Raw genomic sequence first — 20,184 nt, 5'->3', positions numbered from 1 at the left:
CATAGATTCATAGATTGTAAGGCTGGAATGGACCTGAGAAGATCATTGGGTCCAGCCCCCTGCAGCAGGCAGGAAAGACAACTGGGGTCAGGTGACCCCAGCAAGGTGACCATCCAGTCTCCTCTTGAAGATTTCCAGGGTAGGTGATTGCACCACCTCTGGAGGGAGCTTATTCCACAGTCTGGACACGGTGACTGTGAAGAAGTTTTTCCTAATATTTTAGGAAGTTTTTGAGTTGGTTCTTCTGAACCTACAGAATGGTGTTGGTGAGTTGCCTGCTGTCAGTCACTTAAATGACTGGTTATGAGGAAAATAACTGTGGAGTACATCAGTAGCAGGAAAAGACAGGACAGAATGAAGATGTAAAAGAAATAGCACAGCTGCAGGCAAAAAATGGAACACATAAAAAGAAAAAAGGGAATGCATGTTTTTAGATTCTAGTGATTAGTGTGGTATCTACATTATAAATGGAATGCATTATGCCAATTAAACTAGGAATAACAGAAAATTAGAAAGATTATTTTTGTGTTTTTAATCATCTGGACTTATCCATTTAGTAATAGACATACTGGCTGTGTCATTTCAGAGGCAGTGCAGCAGGTTCAGGTATATCAGCACTCTTGGCTAAAGAAACTGCTATTCAGAAAAAGTAAAATAGTTCAAGTGTATAATAAGCAATGCTCCCATCTAGTGGTCACATGGCAATTCTGCATTTTAACAGGTGGGAACTTCAAATGTATCATGAGCTCCACCTCTCCAAAAGATTGGGTTTAGGATATCGTGAGAATACAGAGATGTATCCTAAATGCACATGCTTAAGCAACTCATCAAGAAGACAGAAATGTAGTTGGTTTTCTTAGGTGAGCAGGTTAATATTATTCAACTTCAGGTAAATGTACCTGAGCCTTTCTAGTTAACGTTTGCAACCTTTTGCCGTTGACTGTAGGTGGCAATCATTCCATTATTGCAACACATTCCATTACACAGGGGGTTCCATTTTTGCCAGCTGTCTAATAACATGGCAGGGCACCCACGGTGGCTGTAATGCAAAGGGATGGTGGCGATTTCTGATTGCTGCTGCTGTTGTGATTGCAGTTGTGCAGCTGTGACAAAAGCCAGTCTTTTCGCTCCCTCCCTCCCCAACAACACCTGTGGTTGTTGCCCTGCTGCTCTGCCCTAATTATGCTAGTGATTTTCACTGTCCTAACTGCCCCTCAAAAAGATCTGCATTGGCAGATTAGCTGGTGTGGTTACCTGATAGTACATGTCTCTGCAGATTAGGTTTGCAGAGATGTGCAAATGCAAAATACTTTTCAGGTGTTCTAGGTCTTTTTAATGGCAGTAGTTCCATGTTTGTACTGAGAAGTTGGTGCTAAATGTAGCAGGGATTTTTTGCTAGTTTGGTACAGAAAACTAGAACTGTTAATGAAACATCAATTGCATCATAAATGCTGCCTGTCTCTGCAGTTTCTCCCTGGAAGCAAGGGCATGGTTTCCAGTATTGCAGTCCAGTGTTATAAGTGTTACGGGCTTCAATTAATATCCAAAAGGGGAAGTGTCCTGGCAATAAGGAATTATTGCACTGGAGGGGCAACCTGTTCACCTTACTCACTTACCAGTGTTGGTTAGTCAAGTGAGCAGATGAACAAGGTTTGTCCTTAGATTCAAAAAGGTAATAGCATGAGGAAGATGGATTTGAGCTCGTATAAAGAGAGGCGCTGTTCCTTCATGCCAAATGGTAGCCTGATTTCTTCCTTACTGACAAAAATAAATTTCTATTTGATGTTTTCCTGAGTTCATGTGGTAAATACAATAGATACTGCCTTGCACCACTCTGTTTCAATACTATATAGGATGCTTCCCACAGTCCAACTACAAAGGCATATTGGGATTTCAATGGGTCATGATTCTTGCTGTAGACAATGTATGTTTCCTTTATTAATAATAATTGTCATTTGAATTTCAGTAGCACTTAAATACTGTAGTCTAGAATATGGTGTTTATTGAGTTGGTCTCTGTAAACACACACGCACATATCTTAAAGAAACTGTCCTTTCTTCAGAAGCTTGTGGGAAAGCTTGACATCATTTTGCTATCCACTTGAGGCCTGTGCAAAGTGGCTAGTATTCACTATTTGAATGAGGCCTGTGCAAAGTGGCTAGTATTCACTAGTATTCACTATTTGATTCCGTGATTTGAACCACTGCCCCGAATCAAAATGGCCGAATCTGATTCAGAAATTCAGCCACTGCCAAATCGGCCAGATCTCCAAATCAAACAAGCCCTGTCCCCCACCCGCTCTCCCATCAATGGCTGCCCCACCCAGCCCCAGTGTCCCAGCTATTTAAAAAAAAAAAAAAAAAAAGCCCTGCACTCATCAGCTCTTGCCAGGCAGGGAGGCAATCCTTGCTGCCCCACATTGCCCAGGGCTACATGGGGGGCTCTGCCATGAGCTCCCCAGAAGCCCTGAGGCTGCTGCAGCAGCCGGTGAGTGCAGAGTTTTTTGTTTTTTAAAGAGCCGGGACACTGGGGCTGGGCAGGGCAGCCATTCATGGGGCTGAGAGAGTGGGGGAAGGATGGGGGCTCATGGCAGAGCCCCCCATACAGCGCGGGGCAGTGGGGATTGCCCCCCCCCGCCTGGCAGGAGCTGGTGAGTGCGGGGTTTTTTTGGTTTTTTTTTTAAAGAGCCGAGACACTGGGGTCAGGCGGGGCAGCCATTGATGGGGCTGGGAGAGCAGGTGGGGGCTGAGGGTGCTCACAGGGGATGGGGGAGCAGGCAGGGGATGGGGCCTGGTGCCCGTTCCCCCATGGTCCCCTCCTTCAGCCTCCCCCCCACCCCCTACTTACCGTCATGGAGAACGGGTCCAGCTCCCTGCGGCAGTGAGCAGGGACTGCCTGAATCTCCCCGAAGCTCTCCAAATCTTTTCCAAATTGATTCAGAGAGCTTCAAATTGATTCAGAGCTTTTAATGGGTCTCCCAATTCAATTCAGATTCAGCGATTCAGCCGCCAAATCGGGCCAAATCTCCTCCAGATTGAATCAGCACCCAAAGCTTCTCACAGCTAATTATACCCAATTATTATTTAATAATCAGATATAAATGACCAACCAAAACAGGTAAGGCATATCAAGCAACTCAGTAAAATTGATAAAATTCACATTCATCTAAAGAAATAACATTCTTAAAAAATCTTAATTTAAAAAAAAATCCTAAGGTCTTAAAAAGCCTCTAGCAGGTCGCCAGCCTGTTAGGGCAAAAGGAGTTCTTACCTAAGTTTCAAAAATTAAGTTTTTAAAAAACAGTAACTTGGTACACCTACAAGTGGGCAATTCAGTCCCAGTGAAAATCCTAAGGTGGACCTGAATGTTTTACTCTATTATCTGCCCCAATATCAAAAGTTGATTAAATAAGGCTAGAGAATAGAGAAATGTTCCTAATAGGTTATATTCTAAATCATATTAATGTCTATTCTTTCATTATTTGAATTGTTTCCTTTGTCTTTTCTTCTCTTACTCAACTTTGGTCAAATGAATGCAAGCAACTGTCATATCATATTGCCATGAAGTGTCTTGGACCCGTCTTTATCAGTGACTTGGATGAGGGAGTGGAAAACACAATGATTAAGTTTGCAGATGGCTCCAAGCTGTGGGAAATGCAGGCACATCTGAGGACAGGGTAAGGATCCAGAATGACCTTGACAGGCTGGTCCTATGGGCTCAACACAATCAGATGAGGTTTAATAGGGACAAGTGCCGGTTCCTTCATCTAGGTAGGAAGAACCCCCATCATAACTATACGATGAGTAGTGGTCCCCTGGTGGACACTGCATCTGAAAGGGACCTGGGGGTGACAATCGACCAGAGGATGAATATAAGCCATCAGTGTGATGAAGTCGCCAGCAGGGCAAATAGAACTCTGGCATGTATCAGCCAATGCTGATCCAAGAGGTGCTCCTCCCCCTCTATTCAGCATTGGTAAGGCCAGAGCTGGAGTACTGTGTCCAGTTCTGGGCACCGCACTTAAAGAGGAATGTGGATAACCTTGAAAGAGTACAGAGAAGGGCCACCTGTATGATGAGGGACCTGGAGGATAGGCCCTATGAGGAGAGACTCCGTGAACTGGGTTTGTTCAGTCTGAGTTAGAGAAGACTGAGAGGTAACTTGATAGCCGCCTACAAGTATGTCAGGGCGAACACCAAGATCTAGAGGAGCAACTCTTCAGAAAGGTGCCCCTTGGGAGGACAAGATCCAATGGTCACAAGCTAGTTGAGGACAAATTTAGGCTGGACATAAGGAAAAACTTATTTTACACAAGGGTATCTGGAATCTGGAATACACTCCCAGCAGAGGTGGTACAGTCGCCATCCCATGAGGTGTTCAATAGGAGGCTGGACAAGCACCTCATTGAGCTTGTTTGAGCCCAACTACCTCCTGCCCATGGCAGGGGACCAGATTTGATGATCTTACAGGTCCCTTCTGGTCCTAATATTCTATTATTCTATGATTCTAAATAACTTCTGAAGGAATGTTGGTGGATAGTATCCACTTTATTGCTCTCCTAACAAATGTAGCTATCGCCTTGTATTGTGGATATTTTTAAGGACAAGGACTTGGACAATGCAATGTTGATGTGCCTATATAAAGCCTAAACAAGTGAAAGAACACTGATTATGCAGCATAGAGTAACACAGTTTTAAAAAAGGTCTCTTCAGACTGTCAGTTGTGTTTTACTTTGTAGGTGCATAATGGGTCATTAAATCCACTACTGAGGTGGGCTGATTGCTGTGTTTGTGTGGGCAAACAGGAAACTATATTGGTTTACCTTTGCAGACCAGAATTACTTTACACAGTATAGAAATCTTTGTTTGGAATAAAAGTCTTTCTGCAAGTTGGCTTTCTATAATTAGTGCTTTCCTACAGTATTTAAGAGGAAGGCTTTTGTCCACCACTAGCCAGATTCATTCTCTGGTCTGCTTTTAAATTGATGCTCCATGCATCTAGGCCCAGATGATTATAACTATGGCTGGGCAAATTTTTATGATGGATATTTTATATCCAGTTTGAGGTCAGCTAAAAAAAATGGCAAATTTGGGTCAAAACTGGCAAATAGTTTGGGCTAGGAAACTGAAGAGAAGACATTTGGAGACATTCAAATGTGTTACTGTGACATTTTTTAATTGAAGCAGTTTTACTTTTCATTTGGAAGTGGCATTTTGTCTCGCAAAGTTAAAACAACTTGATTTGATTTTTTAAAAAGAGTTTAAAAGTTTTGTGCCTAGGATTTTTTTTTTTTTTTCCATTTGATCCCTAGATCTTTTTTAATTTTGTTTTGCCCTGACCAAGCTAAGAATTATCTTTTGGCTCAGCCCAAAATGAAATTTTCATGCAACTTGTCAGTTTTGTCATTGACTCAAAATATTATTTGCATGGTTCTGATTATAGTATTTGATTTCTGATTCAAGAGTGCCTGAATCTTTTGCTGATGCTTGATTGACCTGTGTCTTACTAGTAGCAATCTTAATTCACAATGGTAGGTCTAGAATGCTGGAAAGAAGAGTGCAACAGCAATGGCGAGCTCCTTGTACATGCACCCAATAGCTGAGACCAGAGTTCTAAGCAGCAAACCAGGGAGAAAAGGGTGTTTGATTGTACACCACTCCTCTTCCCCCTGCCTCCCAGATCTGCCCCGGTTCATGGTCTTGTACACACAGAGCACTACTATTCTAGTTGCCACCTGTGAAAAGGAAACCCTTGCGATGCATATGCAGTAGACACAATCAGACATTTAACCATGGCTTGGTTTGATTATGCAGTCATAAGTCATCTTTTGCATTAGCTTCTCTAGATTGTTTCACAGCGCTCACTCCTAAGTAGTTTGCTTGGAAGCAAAATGCTTTCAGCTAACCATCCCACCTGTCTGGACACTTACTGTTTTTCTCTTTATGCTCTGAATTTCCAAAATGTGTTTGTAATCATGCAAAATATATTAAGAACAACTAATTTCTCTTTTTCTTGTTGAAGTAATTTTAGGTCAAATGTAATAGAAGCTGTCAGACAGATCTCAAGATTAGTGTGAACAGGACATGGAATTATTTGAAGTCATGATTGATTTAAGAATAATTATGTGCCAAAGCCAGAAAGTATTTTCTATGCTAATACCATTTTCCCCCCAGCAAAATGAATGTTAAACACCTGGGTCATCTGTTATATGCAAGAAATGCCAGTTCAAATAAATGCCAAACAAGTATTCAATATGTTTTTCCTTATTATTTATTCCTGTTTTGCTTTGCTTTGTTTCCCTCCCCACTCAAACAGGACTCTAGTAACTGTGAGCAACATTCAGTTTTCCTTGGAAATAACCAGAAATTTTAAAGTGACGTTTTTGTTGTAATATAACAATTTAACACTTTGGCCCAGATCCTTCTCCATCTATTAGGCATCTAGGTCCTAATACTTGCAACAGAGTGGATTTAATGGGCTTAATGGGTGGAACAGGATCTCTCTCTTTGTGTTAACTGCTACTGCTGTTTACATATAATAAATAATGTAAATAAAAATAAAAAGAACTGGGGAAAGTATAACACAGTATTGTGACAATGCTAAAGTTTACAAAATAACTCCAAAATGGAAATAGTATTATTTTGAAATATTCTGAGATTTTTGTTAGAAGCAATATAGTTGCTCGTAACAAATTTTGTTGTTTTGTTTGTTTGTGAGATTTTTTGTTAGGAGCAATATAATTTAATTTAAAAGATCCAGTTTTATAATAATAGCTTTTTCTAATGAAACCCATCTTTGACTAAAATTTTCCTACTAGCTTAAATATGAGAGAATGAGAAATGAACAGTGTGGACTTTCATTATCATCAGGAGTGTGAATAAAATGTGCTTTGGGAGAATACTGCTAATAGGGGCATTGCCTATTTCCTACAGAAAATATCATGAGAGGATAGTAGAACCAATGCTCTCTCCTTGTCACGGTGGGGTTATGGCATACTTTGAAGACATTAATATGGCATGATAAGAAGAGAAAATTTGAAATGTTAAGTAATTTTTTCAGATCTGAGCTGGAAAATCACCACATTAAAAACAATATCCTGGTGCAGTCCTAACTATAGTGTTACTCTGTATCTTCATAATTTAAAAAAAATTGTATATGATAAAGAAATATGAGAGTGACACAATAATACATGGGATATGTGATTTAGCCACATATGCTCTGTGTACAGAGAAATAAGAGAGTACATGATAGTTTGAAGTAGTATATGGACTGTATCAATACAGAGTGAATGAGTTATTCAAATGACATATGCAGATCATTCCAAAAAAACTGCCAATTAAAAATCTTCATTCCACATCAAAGTCTCTTATATTCCATTGGCACTGCACTTTTAGGGGGAAAAATTTAAGAATGTTAAAACTGTTGGGCTTAGCTATGTCCTGAAGACAGCACTGTATCAGGAGATGTGTGGGATTTGTATGAACCCAGTGATAGCTCTGGGAGGGAGGTATTGTGCCTTCCAAAATTCTGTGGAGCTAACACCCAGTTGATGAGGAAAAAAAACAGGCATTATCTATATAAGGCAGATCTTCAGCTGTTGTTATTATTGTAGCTCCATCAACTTCAGTAGAACTACACTGATTTATAGCAACTAAATATCTTGCCCAAAGGGTGCATCTACATGTGTGCTTTAATATGCAGTAGCCTATTTTATTGAGCATTAAAGCATCATGTAAAAAGATGCTATTACACTAATGCACAGTAAAAATGCACATTAAGGCTAAGTACAGAGGATCAAAAATCCCAAGGCTGAATTGATTCAATCTTTGCAGGTTAGTCTAAACTGCAGAGATTAAACTGAGAAACAACTGGACAGACATTAACCTTTGATTTAGGAAATGCAGCCACATACTTTAAGTGACTCAGGGCAGAAGTTGGGGGGTGCTAGAGCAGGCTCTCTGGCATGTAGCCAGTATGGGCTGTATTTTCGCTTCCTGTTGCCTCCTGTCCTCTTCCTGTTGCCTCCGAGGTCTCTGAGATTTGTACTCCAGAATCACAGCAGCAGGACTCTTCAGAGCTGCTTATCATTTCCTCTTCCTGCTTTCAGGTGCCTCTGACATTTGTAGCCCACAGTCACAGCAAGCAATACGTTTTGAGCAGGGTAGGGCAGGGCAGCTCTGTACTTGGGGGAAATGACGTTTAACTGCCCTCCTTGGCCCCAGACCCCAGCCGGGATTTGCCTCATGAGGGGCAGTCCCTGCCTCCCCACAACCTTTCTCTGCTGGAGCAGATAGCACAGCCCAGCCCAGAGCTGGAAAGCATGCTGGGATACTGGAGGACTGTGATTTAACTTGAACCAGGAAGGGGTCTGGGACAGAAGTTTCATAAACTGGTTTGACTCAGATCAGTTAAGTTTGATACTACATTCAAGCTGATTTATCTTAAACCAGTTTCAGCCATTTTGAATCTAGTTTATGTGCACAGAACTTCTGTTCTGTTACAGGTTTAAACCAATTTCTGATCACTTAAACTGATTTATGTGTAACTTCTGTCACTAGCTTAAACATCACTTAAAAACCATGTGCATACGTTACTGTGCGTTAAGACATGAAGACTAATGTGCATTTGTTTAATACCTCACACTGGAGGGCAGTTTTACATGTGCTCTGGGGGTGGTGGGGGGCATTTTAATTAGAGTGGCTCCAAGATTTTAAGTGCAGAGAGAGGCGGGGGGTTCACACATTATGCAGGAGGCTGCTGTAGCACAGCAATTGCCACACTCCAGCAGACTTGATTAGCAAATCTGCTCTGATGCTCTGGAATTTCAGCATGTTGGAGTAGCCTCCACACTTGCATATAGTGTCTAGGTGCCTGGAGGTACTAAATTTCATGCACATTAGGGAAAGCGCCTTAAATCACATGTAGATGTGCCTAGTGAGTCGCACATAACAGGCTTAGTTTCTGACTCAGTCTGAACTCTCATCTCAACTCTGAATGACTATGCAGTTCTATATCTGTACTGTACATGGGAGCAGATAGCCCAAGTTAGAATTAGACAGGCATAATTGATACCAAATACTTCAAGTTCTAATACTTGTAAGCTCTAAGACTTTTTGATATTTGTTTAGTCAGGGAGACATGAATGTTAATCACTGGCTAATTACTGGTTTTCCAAGATCTTCAGTCAGCCTCATGTTAAGTTGCACAGTCCTTAGAAGGAATGGAGGCAAATATAGAACAGTAAGATATATATTTCAGTAAATTGGCCCAAATAGACACTTAAAAACCTTATGAAGAATACACTTAAAGGCAAACTAGGTGAAAATACCGTAATATATATTTCAAATTGGTAGAGGAGATGCAATTATTATTAGGCTGCTGTCTCTAAGTCTGCACTAGTATTTATTTTATTAATACATGTGGTTTCAGCATATTGTGTCAGTCATCTTAAGGCAATGTCATCACCAGTGTGAAGAACTTGAAGGCCACCAGACAGCATAGTAAATGGACATGAGTCTACAATGTGGGTCATGGTTTGAATTTGTCCACAAGCACATTTGTTGTCATTGAGAAGGCCCCGTTAGTATAGGTTTGAGGCATAGTGACCCTGTCCAATTTGGAAGTGGTTGAGTAGAGGACTATTATGGAATGGAGAACAAAGGAAGTCACAACAGAAGTTATATCTCATTTTAATATTTTCAGTAGTGATCGAAAACCAGATCTAAAGTCAGCAAGGACAAAAATCAATTTGTCAAAAATTGAAGACACGAGCACATATATATATAAGTTTATTTCTGACAGTGAAGTGAAATTTATTCCCATTTTTCCTGCTTAAAGTCGTGCTGGATGTTGAATACTGTATGTTTTTTTCTTTGTTAGTGGTCTCTGTCAATTTATGCTAATGTTTGCACTAAAAACAATTTGAAATGAGTGTGAATCCAAAACTTTTTCCAGGGCTAGTGTAGTTTTTGGATTCCACACTGTTAGAAAAGCCATATTGTACGCAAAGAGCTATCCACCTAATGAGCCAAACTATTTGCTTCATCCAAAAGTATCCTTCCAAAGGCAAAACAATTGTTTGTGCTGGTTTATTCTGTGCTAAGCAAATACGATACAGATTTTCCTCGCTTTATGCTGTACATGCGTTCCTGGAAAATGATGCATAACTCAAATTTCCTTAAAGGGAACCCACTTTACAATATAACAAATAGGGATACATTCCAAGACCTTGACTGTACTGACCCCCAGACCCTTTTCTACCACTTTTACAAGACAATTTTGGTACTCACCAACAGCAGACAGTACACACAAGCACAGAGTGGTGGTAGTGAATGCTTAGTTGGTATGAAGAGAGGATGATGAAGGATCTTCAGTGTCAGACTCCACATCACTGGAGTTTTGTTTTGGATAAGCTAGTGGGACACTTAGAAGCCATAATGATGATGGCAACTACAGAAACATGTTGCAGACAATGACGAGGAGCACAGATGCACGCAGAAGACTATATTTTGGTGCGCGTCACTCCCACCATGCACTGTACAAAGCAGCTGACTGCGGGCTTCCACCTTGGCAATAGCATAAGGGTGAATTTACCTTGAATATAACATTTTTTGGTATAAGAAGGGTCATCGCATAACAGTGAATTTGCATATACAGAACCTGCATAAAGCGAGGGAAACCTGTGCTGGAATTTAGTTGCCAGAGTAGCTGATGATGAGGTGGGTAGACATGAAAAGCAATATGTACTCTTTTTCCCCACAGAGAACTTTCAAAATATGGGGAATTTTTTCCTTCCAGTGAGTGGAGAAGAAAAGTTAGTCTTGTGGTTAAAGGCTAGCACAGGAGTAATTTCTACTTACAGCTCTGCCAGAGACTTACTGTGTGACCATAAGCAGATCATTTAAAGCCTGATATTCCAAAATAAGAGCTGAACACCCACAGCTTCATTTGACTTCACTTGGCCTTATGTGGGCTCAGTCCTTCTGCTAAATGATGCCCTTAACCTTGTGTACTTTAGTAGCTCCTCTTTAAAATGAGGGTAATGAAGCTTCTTACAGGGCTGTTATGAGGTCAGGTTAACATTTGTAAATCAGATCGAGCTCCTTTAGATATAGGAAGCAACGGAGACATACGTTGTTGTTAGACATTATATGATGTTCTCAGTGGATCTGGAGGTGTAATTTGCTTTAGAAACCCAGTGAAGCCTAGTTCTCAATTGTACATTCTCGGGAATCACATTGGTAGGTGGAATATCAAGGTTTTCTTTTATTTTTAAATCAATTCAGCAACTCACAGAACATTAGAATATGAAAAGTCCCTGCGCTGTGTGCACAATAAAAGAGTATGAGACATATCTGTGGACAGGTACTTTGTGCAACTGCTGCTGTATTTTGTGTACTCAGCAGACATAGTATCTTTTGTCTCGGATGCAGTCAGGAAAGCAAACCTAAGGTTGCAAAACCCATGGTCTTTGCCTAAAAGAAAACACTGTCTTCTTTATGGATGGTGACAGAGAAAAATAATTGTGGCACAGAATCACTCCTGCAGCAAGAAGAGATTACAGTATATGTAAACTGTATGTGAGATGGGTTTTATTGGATAGAATTAATTATCCAACCCATCAACTTCATCTAGCTGATATGGGTAGATGCTGGAAATACTGGTTATTCACAGGAACCTAAACATCTCAAAACTCACTTGACCCTTGTCTAATTAACCTGAGGTTTTCCAGGAAGGCTGCTAGTGGGGTCGTTTGCTATTGGATAAGTTCTATTTTGTTGGCAATTAAAAAAAAATGCTTCTTGATTTCTCAAAACATCTCCAGGGAGAGCAGTTCAGTATGGAGAGTCATGTGCAGTATAATTCCATTGAAATCAGTGAAGTGAACTGAGTTACTACATTAGAGATGAATTTGGTCCAGCACACTTTACTTTTGAACCTTTGAGTTGTTATTTGCCCAGTTAGCTCTTCTGTCAGGTTTAGCTCATCATTGGAGGTTTCTGAGATGGTGGGAGCAGAGAAAAACCAATGATTTAGTTATCTGAGACAAATATACAATTCATATCTTTCAGTGTTTAATAGAATAACCGTATCTACCAATATTTATTCTATTTTGTCTAAAAAGAGCAATCTCCCTCAAAGAACTTGTTCACGTATGCCCTGCTTTACCATAAGTCCACAGCAAAATAGGTACTCGTGCTGTACTGAAAACATAGCATAAAATACCATGAAAAATCAATGTTCACTCTATTCTGCTACTGGAAGGTATTTTTTTTTTTAGTTTTTTTTTGTGTGAAGGTACTAGAAGGTATCTTGCATTTGTGAGCTGGTGACTTCAGAAATGTATCTCCTGTGAACTTATGTAATTCAGGCATAAATATAATGCTTATGAACCTAACAGACTCTGGTTAATTTAATTATAAGGTGAACAAAAACAAAACAAACTTAACCACACAGCGGTACCAACATACCTTAATTTTTATGCATATTACTGTACATATCTTGGCATGTACATTTATATACATTTGTGTACATCCTGGCATGTGCTACTAGACAAGAGGCTGACAGTATACTGAATTATGTGGGGCTGTGAACAAGTATTTTCTAGAGATTAGAATGCAGCCACCAAACTCATTCACATTTGTGATCCAGTTCAAGCTAGTGCTTTAAATCTACTCTGCTAAACTGGCTCTTTATTTACTATGAATTCAGAAAGTGCATAAACTAAATGCTTTGGGTGAGATGTTAGGCAGCTACCCATACATGATGAAGCTGTGCACTGAATCTTCTTATTGCAAGCCATTGCTTCTCTGTGAAACAGAGCCTTTTAGAGTGCATTTTTCATGTGGAGAGCCTTCACTCCCCACATAGATATACATATGCCCATTTTACAGTCAAAGAGATGCAGAAATGGCTGCTAAGCAAGGGTGGTCAGAGTGCTGGAAACTGAAAAATATTAAAATGATCTTCATGGAGCCTGAATCTGACCCTGTTGCAATCAAACTTGTGTTGATTTCTGTCGGAGGACAGTTGCCCCACTGTATGCAGGAGGGCACGTTGCTCTAAATCAAGCAAGCAAAAGGTCAATCCTGCAGTGTCCATTGTGACCTTTTTTAAATTAAGCAAGGCTGTGCAATTTGGAGGGAATAAGGATGTCTAAACTGATACCCTTTTTTCTTCTTTCCCAGATTCCTGCTCCTTGGACACTGGGCGGAAAAGGCAGCATTGACACTTTCTTCTCTCTCTTTTTTTTTCCAGATACAGAAGAATAAAAAATATATAAAAGAGACTGCAAATTTCTTTCATCATTTTAGCTGAGCTTCTTCATTCCTCTCCTCCTCCTTCCGAATAGACCAGTTTCTGGGGAAGGCGTTATTACAGCTTTCAAAACACTCCTCCTCCCACTGGCTGCGTCACAGTTAATGACTCTGGGTTTTGGGGATTGTTTTTTCTTTTTCTTCTCTCTCTTTCTCTCTCTCTCTCTCTCTCCCTCTCTCTCTCTCTCTGTGCGCGCGCGCGTGGTGTGTTTTTGTTTCTTCAGTTCTTTGGGTTTTTTCCTTAACACAATGACTCCACTTTCTGGACAGGCCAAGCAAATAAATGAGGACCCTCTTAGAAGCCAACACAGCTCTTTGCTATAACCCCACTGTATGAAACATGGGATGAAATGGTGAATAAGAAAATCAAACCATGTGGAAAGAGGCTTGAAATTATTGCACTTTTTTTTTTCAAGAGTCGTTTTCAACGGCTGCTAAGCAGACAACATGATATCAGTTTTAGCCTTGCTACTGAGGATTTTGTTCATAAGCATTGTGAGTTTCAGAATCTGTAGCCTGTCAGGTTTATGTCAGGCTCATGAGGATTTCATATAGTTACACAGCTTTTTGTGACACTATCTGATGATACGGATGGCTTCGTTTTTTTTATTTTGCAGGCAAATTCATTCAGTCTTTGAATTATCTTGTTTATGCATTTAGCAAAACAGAAAAAAAAAGTAATGACTCGCAAATGTTACGTTCACAGGGGGCAGTTGCCCCTTCAGTCTCTAAGGGGACGTACGATTTGTGATGTCTTCCATAGCTAGTAATTACAAATAACGATCTGTTTCTCACATCTGCTACTTGTAACTACTTTTATCTGACCCAAAGGACTGAAAGGAAGAGGGCAGCAGGGAATCACACAGATCAATTCCTTCTTTCAACTCAGTGTGACATTTCTTTCATCACTGATTGAATGGATGAGTCAAAGGATAGGAAAAATGTAACTACAAAAGTCTGGTCAGACAAAGAAAGATGAAAAACAGTGTGTCCCAAATACACTGCTGGAGTCAGTGGGTACAAGTCTGTGGAGCTGATAGAGTTGTACATGTTGACACCAGCAGTGAATTTGGCCGAGCTTTCAAGATGAAATATAAACTAACTTGCTCAGGCCTTGGTTCAGCAAAGTATCCTTTTCATGAAAAGCATTAAACACACACGTTTAAATGCTTTGCTAAATTTCAGCTTGGTAAGAATCCAGCTCATTACAGCTTAATTTCACCTGTTTTACATGTAATTCAACACACACATATACACACAAGTTGTTTTTCTTGGTTCTTTTTATTCAGTGTGTAGTCACCTATTTTACCACCAGTTGGACTGCTTTCATGCCCTTTTACTTCATAGAAAAGATGGAAAACACTAGCCTAGAAGAAATCAACTCATCTATATTTTGTTTTCATGTTCAAAAGCACAGGACTTTATATTACCACCAGCCTATATTAGAATTTAAATCCCTGTTTCTACTTAAGATGAAAATGCACAGGGATGAACAATGTTTAGGATGCCTGTAGGAAATGTTGCCATATTTTGTACTAGTCTCACTTAACATTAGCAAAACTGAGCTTTATCTGGATCTAGATTTCAACTTTGAACTCCTTAGATCTCAGGAGCGTTTGCGTCCAGGTTTTGGGGTCAACCCGTTATTTAAGGCAAGATCCATTTGCAACATTAAGATTCATATTTGAATTCTTATTTCACACACCCTAACATGAGTTTGTTCCAAGGTAGAGATTTAGTTTTGGTTTGTCACATACTAGGAACAAACTAACTCTTAATGAAATATTTTTACTCGGAAGAAATATATTTAAAAAAACTACTGTAGTGAATCAAGAGTCAGGAATTCATCAGCTGGTCCCTCTTCATACAAGGAAAAGAACCCAGAACAATCTAATTCCTTAAACCCCAGTTCTGCAGGTGCTGCTTCCTCAGAATCTCCATCAGCTTCAGCGTGGTCCACACCCACAGCAGCTATAGTTTGACCTTCCATCATTGTTAAATTCTCTAAAGAGACAATGACAACATATAAATAACATAGAGACAAACACTGCAGTGCTGGCTCAACCTTCACTCAGCTGAAATTCCTATTGAAGTTATTGGGGGTTTCATGTGCATAAGCTCTGAAGCAGTGGTATAAGATTTAGCTTATATTTCAACAAAAATCCCTACCTAATGTACTAAAGCTGCTTAGATCATTAAAACTGAAGTCATTTAAAAATTAATTTATCTCAAACTATAACTATTTTTCTTATAAAACCTTGCTCTTGAGCAGTGAAAAGAGACTGTTTTATTTATGGTCGGCCATTTCTTGGCTGTCACCCACTAGCCCAATTCTGCAACATCAGACTGTATGTTTTCCTCTCTGTTAGGATAATAAACCATTGGAAGAAACTGTCCCCAAAAATATATTTTTCATCTCCTGATGACTTCAGATCATGTTTAGATCCCATTCTGCAAGGTATAATTTAGCCAAATATGAATTAGTGGACAATCATGGAGGTATTTGAGTGAAATGTAATGGTCTATGATATATAGGATGTTAGACTTTCTGGCTTTAAAAATCTGAATATAAACTCATAAAACCCCATAAAAATATCATCAAAATTGAATATAAACTTATCACTAAATTTTGCAAACAACATAAATGTGGGAGTTAAGATACTACCAATAGAATGGTAAAGATGAAAAGCTTTATCTATATGATTGTCTTTTCAGGATCTGGGCCTAACTGACCACATTCAATGAGAAAGGAGTGGTACTCCTTTCTCATTGAAACCTGTCTTATTAAAACACTCAGGAGTAGTGGAGAGGCAAAAAATAATCCCTCTTGTCATCTCAGTCAAACTACAGAAGAGATGCTGCCTGCTTGTTAAAAATCGCAAAACTGCTTCCATTTAATTTTCTCTTATTTCACAAAAGATTTCTATGAGTGCATTAAACTAAGGTTCCATATACAAGGATGAATGGATCTGTATGGGCCTAATAAATATAGTATCTTCAGTAGGGCTATGTGAAGCTTCAGGTGGTGATTAGATTCGGAGGAGATTTGGCCTGATTCAGTGGCCAAATCTCCGAATCTGAATTGAATCAGGGGACCAATTAAAAGGTCTGAATTGATTCAAAGCTCTCCAAATCTTTGGAAAAAAAATCAGAGCGCTTTGATGATTTGGGCAGTATTTGCCTTTGGTGAAGCCATGCTGATTGCCCCTGAGCATGATCTCCCCTGCAGGTCCCCCACAGATGTGCTCCTTGATGATCCTCTCCAAGAGCTTCCCGAGCACCTCCCACTGCCCGATGCTGCACGGGGGCTCTGCATGAGCCCCCGGCCCCCCCATGGCTGCCCTGCCTGGGCCAGCTCCAGCTCTTTAAGAAAAAAAAATGGAGACAAGCCTCGGGACTCTCTGCTCCTGCAGCAGCCTCGGGGTTTCGGGGGTGGGGCTTGTGCAGAGCTGCCATGTGGCACAGGACAGTGGGGGGCAGCGGGGATCACCCCCGCTGGCAGGAACAGTGAGTCCGGGGGGGTTGGGGGGTTTATTCTTAAAGGGCCGGAGCTGGCCCTGGTGGGGCACCCGTGGAGGGCTGGGGGAGCATGGGGAGATCAGGAGGTCATTGAAAGCCCCCCATGCAGCGTGGGGCAGTGGGGAGTGCAGTGAGGATTGTCCCCCCACCCACACACACACACCTGGCAGCACCCAGTGAGTTGGGGCTTTTTTTTTTTTCCAAAGAGCTGGGAGCTGGGTTGGGCAGGGCAGCCACTGCCAGACTGGGAGAGTGGGTGGGGGATGGGCCTGGCTGATTCAGAGATTTGACAGCAATCCAAACTCCAAATCAGATTTGGCTGATTCGAATCACCAAGTCAAATCACTCTCCCCCGAATTGGCCAAATCTGAATCCAAAGCAAATACTAGCCACTTTGCACAGGCCTAATCTTCAGTATATGAAACATGGGGGAGGATTTCTGTTGTTAATCCTTTGCTATGCATTCCCTGTGGGTGCGTCTACATGTGCACATTTGTTGTGCAGTAACCTAAATTACTGCACAGTATGGGCACACATCTACACATGAACACCCATACTGCACAGTAACTATGGCCACTTACACTAATTTGGGCATAAATTAGATACCTGCATCGTGCAAATATCTAATTTACTCCTGATTAGTTACTGTGCAGTAATGCACGTGTAGACGCCTTACTGCGCAGTAACACTGTGTGTGTGTGAACACACAGCGTTAATGCACTTTAACACCTGCATGTGTACATGGTGGCCTATTTCCACTTACTGCACAATAACTCGCATGCCCAGTAAATTAATGTGACATAAATGCATGTGTAGACATGCTCACTATATCATGAAAATAAAATTTTAGATGCCTTACTAACCTTGCTACTATTAGAAAAGACAAGTAAATAATAAGCTAGAATACTGAAAATATAAAACATGTTCTGCTGGCCCACCTCAGGCTTAACTCCCATTGCCAGTTATGGGAGTTGCATGCATGTGAGCACAACTGAATGCCATAGGGAAGTAATAGAGTGAGACCTAGGTTTCAAAGTTGATATGTGTAATAAGAAGGATACTTCAAGCTCTAGGATGAGAATGTGATTCAAATTTTTCACAAAACATTACCTTGCTTGATGAGCAGCATAACTCGTGGACTTTCGAGAAACTTCCTGATCTGGGAGAGTGAACCCAGACAACTTACACCTTGCAAACAAGGGGATGTTGATGGCCATGCCCTCCAATTTCTCCTCTTTAATGTCTTTCAAAGGATCCGATCATCATGATAATTCACTAGCGCCTACACTTCTCTGGAACTTTTCTGTTCCTTATACAATGTCAGAACGTTTTTTTCCACATTATTTAAAGCAGGGGTGGGCAAAGTGTGGCCTGCGGGCCAGATGTGGCCCGCCAGGTCATTTTATCCGGCCCACAGGGTCCCTAAAAAAATTTAGAAAATTAATAGTTATCTGCCCCTGGCTGTCTGTCATGCGGCCCTTGATGGCTTGCCAAAACTCAGTAAGTGGCCCTCCACGCAAAATAATTGCTCGCACCTGATTTAAAGAGTAAGAGTTTTCAGGTCTGTACTCAGGCAATGTTTTGATGGATGAGAAAACTCCGACACCTTCCCAAGAAAGCTGACAACGGGCACATCTACATAAGAAGTTTACTGAAGAGTAGGCTAATTAGCTCTGCAGTAAACCTCTTGCATCTACACATGCAGCCCTATTAGGAAACTAATTAACTCCACAGCGGGATAGTACTTATAGATAGTAGTACTTGCGGTTTTTACTCCACAGCACTGCATGTATAGACACTGGTTCAGGGGTTGCTTGCTAACTAGCCCCACACTGGAGCACCTTTGTGCCCCAGCCAGCCCCTCTGCAGCATGTTGAACCAGGTTGGAGTAGCCCTGGACTAGAAGGCTGACCCCCCGATCCCTCTGCCAGCCGGGGCTACTCTGACCCGGCTAAACATGCTGGAGCTTATTGCTTCACCTTAATAGCACATGTAGAGGTGCCCAATGTGTTGATAAAACTTGGACTTTTTGTGGGGGAAAAAATGTTTTTTGTGTCTCATTTAAAGTCAAATGGTCAAGTCCTTATTCTTATTGCTTGACCAGCTTTAGATATGAACTGCACAGCTTTTTGCCTAAGATTTGAGAGCAGATTTCTGTGTTTCCTTTTAAACAAAATATCTGTTGTTTGGGATATTATTCACAGCTGCAAAAGAAACAGATGCCAGAAAGCACAAGTTGGTGACTAAAAAATGTTATAATTTCAGGTTTAAAAGCTACTTTAGACTAATCTAGTTTTCATTCTGAGCAGACTGTTGTAGTCTTTTTACATAAAGATGCATCCCTTTATTTTGCTGTAGTTTATATTCTGTATTGTATCCTTGAGAACCCAGAACCTTTACCCTTGATGGGTAAATAAAACAGGAGCATTGTTTTTAGCTGTTTGTTTTCAACATCCATTTACTGGTAGCTTGGGAGTCCATTTTTAAAAGGGTCATGATCCAGCCTCTGTGCTTGTGACAAAAAAGTGATTACAATTTTTAAAAGCTGCCATGTATGCATACAGAAGATGGAATCTAAAGGTGCAAAGGCTTTTTGTCATCGGTTTGCATGGATTTGGAAGGGGCAGTTTTGATCCTTTGTGCAAAGAACTGACTGCTGAAGTTTTTTACGTGGAAATTTGCCTACACATCAGGAGGTTCCCTAATACAAGGTTAATGAGTACCAAAACAGACCTTAAATTTTCGCCCTTTCCAAATTCTGCAACCTATAAACCACATTAGAGGTAAACATTCAGAGGAAATGAAAGGAACTGACCCAGGAAAAGACTGTTAGCAACAACTGCCTTCTTCACCTGCTGGTGTGATAAGTGGATTGGATTGAACTAGAAATTTGAAAATTATAGAAACTGAATGGGGCCTTTCATCATGAGGGCCAAAACCTGAGTTGGGATAAATTGGTATATCTCCATGAGCGCTTTCTATGATCTTAACTATCTAATCATTTGACTATCTAATCATCAGTTCTCCTCACACTTGCACCAATATCATAGAAGTGTAAGTCCATTGACCTCAGGACCACATCTCCTGATTTATGTCCATGTGTGGTTTCATGTGTTAGTAACGGATATATCAGGTCCGCTTATTCTTTTTAAACATATTGCTTCTTTCAGTACTGAAATGCAGAACAATAGCGCTGTGTTTTCTACCCACTTACTTCATACTGTTCCCAGAGCTGGGCTCCTCAGATCTGTGATTCTCAAATATGGAGATATTAAACATAAAGTTGTGTTAATATCTGCTTTATGTAAATCACAGAGGTAAGAGGGGAGATCCACATTGACCATATGGC

General features: G+C 40.6%; 1 protein-coding gene across 14 annotated transcripts in view; it reads left to right on the top strand.

Moving 5' to 3' along the window:
- Positions 1-20,184, top strand: part of PDE1C (phosphodiesterase 1C) — a 306,544-nt gene that overhangs the window by 265,790 nt on the left and 20,570 nt on the right. For 2 of the 14 annotated variants that reach the window (XM_025200603.1, XM_025200602.1), the window contains one exon: positions 13,258-16,438. The exons of 8 other annotated variants lie outside the window; for them this stretch is intronic. In XM_025200603.1, coding sequence (XP_025056388.1) covers positions 13,258-13,271 — 14 coding nt within the window. In that variant the 3' untranslated portion in view covers positions 13,272-16,438. Of the gene's footprint in view, positions 1-3,539; positions 3,677-6,021; positions 7,738-13,187; positions 16,439-20,184 lie in introns of those variants that run through there. 4 more of the 14 variants (XR_003093365.1, XR_003093364.1, XM_025200600.1 and 1 more) reach the window with 4 other exon arrangements.

The sequence above is a fragment of the Alligator sinensis genome, unplaced genomic scaffold, assembly GCF_000455745.1.
Source record: "Alligator sinensis unplaced genomic scaffold, ASM45574v1 scaffold86_1, whole genome shotgun sequence".
Taxonomy (NCBI): Eukaryota; Metazoa; Chordata; order Crocodylia; family Alligatoridae; genus Alligator; species Alligator sinensis.
This window is presented reverse-complemented; position numbering and strand designations above follow the sequence as displayed.